Source organism: Pteropus vampyrus, unplaced genomic scaffold, assembly GCF_000151845.1.
Source record: "Pteropus vampyrus isolate Shadow unplaced genomic scaffold, Pvam_2.0 Scaffold51, whole genome shotgun sequence".
Lineage (NCBI taxonomy): Eukaryota > Metazoa > Chordata > Mammalia > Chiroptera > Pteropodidae > Pteropus > Pteropus vampyrus.
Genome location: NW_011888832.1, coordinates 453,138 through 462,770, shown reverse-complemented (window position 1 = coordinate 462,770; position 9,633 = coordinate 453,138). Strand labels below are relative to the sequence as shown.

The window sequence follows — 9,633 nt, the reverse complement described above, 5'->3', positions numbered from 1 at the left end:
TCCCCCTAGTCCTCTGAAAATGGCCCAGGCCCTCGGCTGGGGGAAAGCTTCTCACAGGGGCATATTCCTGACTCGCACCAGAGGATACTAGGGGAAGAAAGTTGACCTTCCCTCTCCAAGTCTGTAACGAGTATGTGTAGAGGGGAAGAGGGGTGTTCTCAACGGTCCGCCTCAGCTGGGGTCTTCAGAGGGTCTCAAAGACATAGGAATCTTACCCCTGGCTTCCCACAAGTCACTCCTCCCAGCGCTGGGCGCTGTACCTCCGCCCGCGAGGCCCGTCAAACCCGCCGGAACCCGGCGGGTCACCCAGCGTAAGCCAGAAGGGCCCGGCTCCGGCACGGGGGCCCACAGGGCCATGCCTAAGTGTGTGCGTTGAAATAGATGTGCCCTCTCGATTAGACCATGGGTGTTCTGGGGTGCAGCCACGCGGAGCCGCAGGGAGCTCGGCAGAGGGTTAGCCAAGAGTGGACTTTGCCTGAGGCTGGGTCCTCTGGAGGGCGGGGGCACTGTCCTTGCAAAGACAGAGAGGTACGCAGAGCCCGAGGACACCTAGCGCCCTAGGCACATCCAAGAGAGTCGACAGAAGTCAGACTGCGGCTCATGCGACACTTTCTGTGAGGGGCCTCTGGTGACCACCTGGGGGGAAGGAGGGGCGTTGGAGTGGGCTCTGAACACCGGCGCACGGCGAGTGTGCGAGCATGGACCGCAACAGGACGCTCGAGGTGAGAGCGTGCCAGGGTGATCTCCGGGGCATCGTCCTAGAGGCGCCCCGGGGTAGGCACGGCGCGTCGGGGCGCGTGTGAGCCTGGGCTGGGGGTGTACGAAGTGCGAAGGAGGGCCTCCCGGGGCTCCCGATCCCCCCCAGGCCCCGCGGGTACCCCACACGCGGCCCCGCGGCCCCGCGCGCGCTCACCAGCTGCAGCAGCATGAGCGCGCCCAGGCTGGAGCGCACGAAGCCTAGGTCCGGGCGCAGCGAGGAGACGGAGGCGCCGGCGCCCTGGGCTGGGCTGCTGGTCCGCGTGCTCACTTTAGACGGGAACTCGGCCATTGCGGCTCCACTCGCCTCCCGAGGTCGCTCAGGCCGCCGTCGCCGCCCCTGTCGCGGTGGGTACCGGCTCCCGCGCCGCTCCTCCCGGGGGGCTCCCGCTCCCGCTCCCGCCGCGGCTCCCGGCGCTCGGCGCGGCGTCCAGGGAGGGAGCCTGGAGCTGCCAGGTGCGGCCGGAACTCCCGCCCCGCCCTCGCTGTGGGACCCGCCCTTTTAACCCTTCGCCCTCCGCCGGCGGGTCAAGCCTCGAAACACACGAAGTCGCGTCCACGTTACAGACCGGGAAACTGAGGCCGCGGTCAATGAGACGGCGGGCCGGGACCAGTCTAGATAGCTGCGCGTTTCTGTCCCAATGAGAGCCTCCTGCTAGGAATTTACATCGCTGCTCCGCGCCCTCCTAGCCGGTGACTTTACCGGCTCTCTTCTGGTTGTCGCTAGGGCTCTGGGTGCCCACAGACGAGCCCCTGCACCTCTCTTTGCGCTCTCCTCATTAAAGCGGCATCAGCACCCCTGTTTAGCTACTCCTAAGGAGTCCTGGGAGACCAAGCACCCAGGAGGGGAGGATCTGGGCAAACTGTGGGTGCGTGTGACTCAACTGATGTGATTTGCAGGTCTAAACATACCTAGCAGTAACTTAAAAGATCGCTGAGCCTCCATTTCCTTATCTGTCATATCGATAGGGGTGTGAATGGACCTGGCCTCACAGAACTACTGTGCAGAATAAACGAGGCTCCTGGCACGCAGTGAGCAGGGGAGCAGAGGTGATTTGGACTTATGGTTTCATTGCCCGACCTGTACCCCGAAACACACACACACCCTCAGAATACAAAGGCCTGCACATATCATTTCATTCACCAACCAATATTTGCCGAGCGCCGGGCCCCTATCCCGGGCCCCTATCCCGGGCCCTGAGACTCACAGCTGGGAACGAGGCAGACAAGCCCTTCTTGGATCCCACTTTCTTGTGGGGTGACAAGTAGTAAACTGGGGAGAAAAAAATAACTGCAGATAGCGACAAATGCTGTGGCTAAAATAAACAGGGGGATGTGTCAGAGGCAATTTTCGATAGAGTCATCAAAGAAGACCTCTCAGAGAAGGTGACATTTTTGCAGAGACCTGACTCAGTAGTAGGGGCCGGCCTTGGGAAGAGGTGGAGGAAGAACTTGGTAAGTGTAGAGGCCATGAGGCCCGAAGAAGCTGGACAGTTGAAAGAACAGAAAGAAGACCCGCTATGGCTAGGGCAAAGTGAATGAGGGTGACACGCAGGCAGGTCGCGAAGGGCTATTTAGATGATTGTATTAATCTCCTGTGGCTGCTGGAACAGATTACCGTGAACTTGGCGGCTTAAAAGAATAGAAACGTATTTTCTCACAGTTCTAGAGGCCAGAAGTCTGAAGTCAGTTTCACTGAGCTAAAATCAACGTGGCCGCTCTCCATCTGGGGCCCTAGGAGATAATCTGTCCGCGGCTCTTCCAGCTTCTGGGGGTGCCTGCTGGCATTCCCTGACTTATGACCTCATCACCTCAATCTCTGCTTCTGCGATCACATTGCCTCCTCTTCTGTGTGTATCAGATCTCTCCATGACTCCCTCTTGTCAAGATACTTGTGATTGGGTTAATCCCAATCCACAGAGGTAATCCAAGATAATCTCCCCATATCACAAACACTAATTTAATCTGCAAAGACCCTTTTTGTTCGTAAAGTAAAATTTACAGTTTCCAGAGATAGGGTCTGATATTTTTTGGTGGTCATTCAGCCTGCTGTATAATGGAGGGGGTTAACATTTTGTTGTAAAGCCTGGAGGGTTTCAAGCAGGATCGCAGCAAGATCTGATTTGAAAACAATCACTGGCTGATGCTGATTTAATCCTTTACTCACTGAACTGGATGTTCAACCACTTCACCCCTACACACCTGAATCCACCCTCCGGTAGGTACTCAGGAAATAAGGAGTATTTCAGAGACCAGCCTCTCCCCTTTCCGTTTGAGCCCATGTGCAGAACGAAGCTCTTGGGTAAACCCTTGATTTTATTATGACACAGTAGACAATAAGGTGATTGTTTCTGAGGCAGATTCTAAAACAGTAGAGTGGTTTTGTTTGGGTTTGGGTTTGGATTTTGTTTTTTGGTTAATCCCACTTTCATTCCTTTCAAATGGCAGCAAGCAAGACTCAATCACTGTATTGTTTTCGACTTTGATGTTTTCTTGGAAACCAACATCGCTCGCCCCCTAGTCATAAACAGTGGGAAGGGACCTGTCCTCAGGCTGAGACCAGCCACCCACACAGAGTCTCCACTGGCGCCAGGGGAGCCCTGGGTTCTCGGGGTGGGGTGGAGGAACAGAGAACCAGCATGAGGAGGCGAAGGCATGCACGGGTGATGGCTGACCCCTTCCCCTCCTCCTGGGATCTGAGCAGGCCATTGCAAAGCAGATCACCTGCAGCCCGTATCTTGCCCCATTTCTCACTTCCACAAAGGCTGCCTGCTCTGGACAAGCCCCTCCTGTGTGCTGGGCCCATCCTCCTTGGGGTGAGCATGGCATGCTGGAAGGCAGTGGGGATGTAGGCGTACCTTGGAGGGACAGAGGTGTGAGCCATCCAAATGGACCCTACCTAACAGAAATTCTGTTTTGGAAATTTCCCCATGACAGCACGTTAAGACTGGCCTCATTCTTTTTACATGTCAGGTAATATTTAATAAAATAGCTATTACATAATTTTTTATCCCTCCCACCATTGGTGGACACTTAAGCAGTTTCCAGTAGTTCCTTATAATCTTATATAAGCATTCTTATTTGCACATCTTTGCACACACATGTGAGACTACAGATCCAGTCTTGCAAGAAGAACCACTAAATTAAAGGGTATTTGCACATTTGTTTTTTTGTACATACTGCCAAATTGCTCCAAAAGACTGTGTTAGTTGACATCCCCACTCAATGTCAGTGAGCTTAGCTATTTACCCGCCCTACCGGGTATGTGTGATGAGCATTTTAAAAAAGTCTCATTGTTTCCATTTGCATTTTCTGATACTTCACTGGTAGAGCCAAGTACCTCCTTAAGCTTATTGGCCATTCATACTTCTTTTTCTGTGAGTTTAAGATTTGAATCATTTGCCCTTGTGTAGTAAAGAATTTAAATTTGCCCAAAGAGAGGTCTGGCTTTTGCCCTCAGCTTCTGGGAGGTACTGTCTAAACCCATGGAATGTCAGGCCTGATAGAAATGTCTTTGTTTAGGGTGGAGCACGGCCGTACCAGATAGTCTAGCTGTGATTTAGGGTGGAGTCTGGCCACACCAGATAGACTAACTGTGCGGTTTAGGGTGAGGGAATATGGTATCAGCTGGAAACTGTTTGGACTGTCAGCTGTTTGGACTGTCAACCATGGCTCCATGATGGAGCCCCAATAAAGACGTTGGACACCAAGGTGGTGAACTTACCTACTTGGCAATACTTCATGTGTATTGTCACATATCAGCGCTGGGGAACTAATGCATGGAGTTCATGATTCCCTTGGGAGAGGACAGCAGAAGTTCCACGTTTGGAACTTAAAACTCACACTTAAAAAAATTATACAAGTCCATGGTTTTTAGTATATTCACGGTAGTGACCCATCGCCACTAATTCCAGAACATTTCCATCACCCATACGTGCGCTTCCCTTCGCTGATTTCAATCTGTGTTCTTTAGTTGTAGGAAATTGGAACTGTGGGTATCCAGTTTGCAGGGCATTCCATGAGTCCTTCCAGCTGCTGAATTATTGAACCTGAAGGTGGTCTGGGGACCGCCCTGAACTCTGCAGCTGTGTCAGAAGTGACAGGGTCTTGTGGTTTACGGTGTTCCCTCTGACATCGCAGCCCTGTCTGGGTTTTTTTTTTTTTTTAAATTTCATGAGCTCCTTTTATGTTTTGGATACTCATCGTTTGCCAATTTTATATGTTGCTATTGTTTTTCTTTGCCTCTCCCACTCTGTGGCATTTTGAGAAATGTGTACAGTCATATCACCACCACCAAAGTTAAAATATGGAACATTTTGGACGACCCCCAAATGTTTCAAGATGACCTCCACCCAGGCCCCAAGCAACCATCACTCTGTTTTCTGTCATTGTTGTTTTGCCTTTTCTAGAATGGAATATAAACGGGTCTTACATTACATAGTTGTGCCATCCTAACCCCTGAACCTGTAGATGTTACCTTTTACAGCTTTTTTTCTTTTTTTTTTTACACCTATAGCACCTGGTCTTCCTAGGTGGTCTCCCATCCAAGTACTAACCAGGCCCGACCCTGCTTAGCTTCCAAGATCAGATGGGATTCGGCTTGTTCAGGATAGCACTCCTTTTACAGCAAAAGAGATTTCACAGACGTGATTAAGGGTTTTGAGATCAGGAGATTATCCTGGATTATCTGGGTGGGCCCTAAATGTAATGACAAATGTTCTTATAAGAAGGAATCCGAGGGAGATTTGATAACAGTGGAGGAGAAAGTAGTGTGAGCACAGAAATAGAGACTGCTCCGATTCAGCCAGAAGCCAAGGAATGCCGGCAGCCTTTAGAAGAAAAGGCAAGGAACGAAGTCTCCCTGGAGCCTCCAGAAGCAACCAACCCTGCTGACACTTTGATTTAGCCCCTTAAGGCTCACTTCGGACTCCAAAACTATAATAGAACAAATTTGTGTTACTTTAAGCCACTAAGTGAGTGATAATTTGTTACAGCAGCAAGAGGAAACTAATACAGTAGTCTTTGGAAAAGTTCTTTATTGTAACATAAAGCTTTTGAAATTCATCTGTGTTGTTGAGCATGCCAGTAGATTGTTTGTTTTTAATTGCTGAATGTATTCCATTATAATGATACTGTACAATTTCTTGATCGGTTTACTAGTTAATGAACATTTAGGTTCTTTTCAGTTTGGGCCCCTAGGAATAAAACTGCTATGAACATTGATATGCAGGGTTTTTTTTGTGCGTGTGTGAACAAATGTTTTCATTTCTCTTGGCTAGGTACTTAGGAGTAGAATCGCTGGATCATATGGTAGGTATATCATTAATTTATAAGACATTGCAAAACTGTTTTCCCACGTGGCTGCTCATCACTGGCTTTAGAGATGACTAAACCAAGGCTAGAAAAGGGGCAGTGACTTGCACAGGGTGACACATGGAATTAAAGGCATCAGTAGAACTAGAATCTACATCTGCATCTTTTTATCCCCGGCAGGGATGCTGAGAGGCGACCCTGCCTGAGTATTCCCCACCTAGGCACAGCCTCCCCGGCTGCTCCTTCCACTTCCTGCCTCCATTTCCTCATCCAGCCCTGGCCGGAGGTGGATGCCAGAGCAACTTTCCGTCCATTGCAGACCCTGCTGCACTCCCAGAAAGTTGGGCCAGCGATGGAAGAGGCTTGGGGAATGGGGATCATTGACAAGAACCCCTTGAAGATGTTATCCAGTTTCAGAAGCCAGTCCCAAAGAGACAAATACTGTATGATTCCACTTATATGAGGTAGCAAGAGTAGTCAGATTCACAGAAACAGAAAGTAGAATGGTGGCTGCTAAGGGATGCTAAGGGAGGAGTGAGGGGTTGAGTGTTTAATGGGAACAGAGTTTCAGCTAGGGGAGATGAAAAAGTTCTGGAGATGAAATGTGGTGGCACAGAATCGTCCACTTAAAAGTGGTAAATTTTATGTTATATGTATTTTATCACAATTAAAGAAAAAACATTAAACATTTTTTTTAGTTAAAAAATATTTGTAAGTGCATGAATGGTAGGTATATAGATGGGAAAAGCAAGGTAATAAATGCCTAAAGTTTGTGAAACATAGTGATCCAGTCTGACTCCTTCCTCTCACCGCTGGGACATCTGTCCATCTCAGGGAGGGGGAGGAGTCAGCTCAAGTTACACAGTGAGTCAGTGTGACCAGGGCCAGGTGGCTCTTCTTGTCACTGAGCATCTCCCTTGGGGGGTATCCAAGGTATAGGTCGGAACTGGGTGCGCCAGACGATCACAGAACCAACAGCTTTGAGGGGCTCTATTAATTCTAGGCAAACACTCATTCTATGCACTGCCGCCATGGCTAAACTTCCTGGGGTAGGGAGAAGATATGAGGCCTTCGGGGTGGAGGTACCATTCAAGCAGAGCCTTGAAAGGAGCAATTTGAGAAGGAGGTATGCCAGGTGGATGATACAAGAGCAAAGGGTAGGCATTGGGATGCTGAGTAGCATGGGCTGATGGCCTCTGTGATGCCTCTTTGTTGAGAGATGCAGCCAGGACATAGGTGGCGGGGGGCGAGGTGCTAGCATGGACCTGCCAGCCTCTGGGCCAGTTACTTATTGGCCCAGAATGAGGCACAATCTGACTTGAGGTTTGGTTATTTTCTCTACTCGGCTCCTCCTGCCTCTTGGAACTGGGGCTAAAGTTGGGGTGGGAGCTCCAAAGAGAGGACATTAGAATTAACTATTTATTCAGGCTCAAATTCCTGAGAGATGTGGTCAGGCCACTCTCCCCACCTGCATGAGGAGGTCTGGGGTGGCATTTCCAGGACTTCCTGCCCCTGGCCTGGCCGCTATTCTGTTGTCTCATTCATTCATTATTCAGCCTGCACTCATTTAGCTCCTTCTCCACATTTCCATGTCCTAGATCCCGGGGATTTTGGCGGCAAACAAGACTCCCAAACTTTGGCCATTTAGAAGCTCAATTTGGGGGGCAGGGAAGGGACATACACCTAGAAAGGCCTTTCCAACCCCAGTGCTTTGAGGGGTCAGCCCAGGAACTTGTGGGAACACAGAGGAAGCCAGAAACCTGGTTCAGGAAAAGAAGCATCAGGGCAGGCTTCCTAGAGGAGGTGACATAGGAGGAAGCAACAGGAAAGGAAGGAACTCTGAAGGAACTTCTTCAGCCTCCCTTCCAATCCAGCTCCAGCCACAGGGGCGTCAACACTGTCCCTCTCCCTGCCCTGGCTCAGAGCCCTGCCACTGGGAGCTGCCTCCACTTCCATTCTCCCCTGACCCTTCCAAACTGTATCCAGAGTTCCAAAACCCTTCCTGTGACTCCCCTCTTAAGGACTCCAGGGCTCACCAACTCCATCAATTCCCATGTGATCCGGCAATTCCACTTTTGGATATACATGCAAGACAATTGAAAGCAGAATGTCAAAGAGATATTTGCGCACCCACATTCACAGCAGCATTATTCACACCAGTTAAAATATAGAAGCACCCCAAGTGTCTATCGGTAGATGAACAGATAAGGAAAATGTACTATATACATGCAACGGAATATTATTCAGCCTTAAAAAAGGAAAGAAATTTTGACACATGCTACAGCATGGGTGAACCCTGAAGGCATTATCTGAAGTGAAATCATTTGTCATAAAAGGACAAATATCATATGATTCCACTTATATGAGGTACTTAGAGGTCCTTTTTGATTAAAAAAAAATCGAATTTATAAAGACAGAAAGTGAAATGGTGGTAGCCAGGGGTTGAGGGAAGAAGGGTATGGGTTATTATTGTTTAATAAATTTCAGTTTTGCAAGATGAGAAGTTAGTTGTGAGGGTGGTTGGTGATGATGACTTTACAACAATATGAATGGCCTTAAGCCACTGAACTGTACGTAAAAATGCTTAAGATGGTACAATTTATGTTATATGTATTTTAATAATAAAAAATGTTTTAGTAAAAAATGTAAAAAACAGATTCAAAGTGTGTACATATATGTATATGGATGTGTGTGTAAATATGTGTATATATCACACATAATCAGGAATGCCCAAGTGAATTTGCTACTAGATGCAAAACTGGCCTCTATCACAGAGTGGAATCAATTGCATCTTACCAGACAATACTTATTTGTATTCTTAAGACTTGAATTTCAAACAATTTTAAATAATGTTTTCTTAACACAATATATCAAAAATATTGTCATTTAAACATGTAATCAATATAAAAAATTAATGAAACGTTTTATTTTTTGTATTAAGGTCTTCAAAATCCCACATGTATTTTACACTTATGCTACATCTCAATTCTGACCAGCCACATTTCAAGCACCCAGTAGACACGTATGGTTAGTGGCTACTGTATTAGATAGCACAGCTGTAGGCAACACCTAATATTACATTGAAAGAATATCCAGGAATCTTTTTGCCTTTTTCAAAGTCTCTCCCAATTTTTCCTAACAGTTTTTTAATTTAAAAAAAAAAAATTACCCAAGTAATCCATGTTCATTTTACAAATATCAAATACAGGTAACCTAAGGAAAAATAAATCACAATAAAGGCCACCACCCAGAGATAATCCCAGCCGCTGGTGTTTCTATAGCGTCTGAGACTTTAATACACACATTTTAGCATATGTATCATAAATAAATAATTTTATTTCTATTTATTTATACAATAAATCATATAAACAATAGTTATATATTTTAAAACATGTTTTGATAATATATAACTATGAAATTGTATCATTTTAAAGAATTTTTAAAATTTTACAATAGTTTTAGATTTACGGAATTATTGCAGAGTACAGAATTCGCTTATATCCTATACCCTATTTTTCCTCTGTTATTAACACCTTACCTTAGTATGTTATGTTTGTCACAATT

At 47.3% G+C, this 9,633-nt stretch overlaps 1 protein-coding gene across 1 annotated transcript in view; it reads right to left on the bottom strand.

The window, feature by feature from the left end:
* The window catches only part of PLLP (plasmolipin), a 19,966-nt gene extending 18,747 nt beyond the window's left edge, over positions 1 to 1,219 (bottom strand). Inside the window, exon 1 of the mRNA XM_011360104.2 lies at positions 914 to 1,219. Coding sequence (XP_011358406.1) covers positions 914 to 1,048 — 135 coding nt within the window. The 5' untranslated portion in view covers positions 1,049 to 1,219. The remainder of the gene's footprint in view (positions 1 to 913) is intronic.
* Positions 1,220 to 9,633: the final 8,414 nt, after the last annotated feature.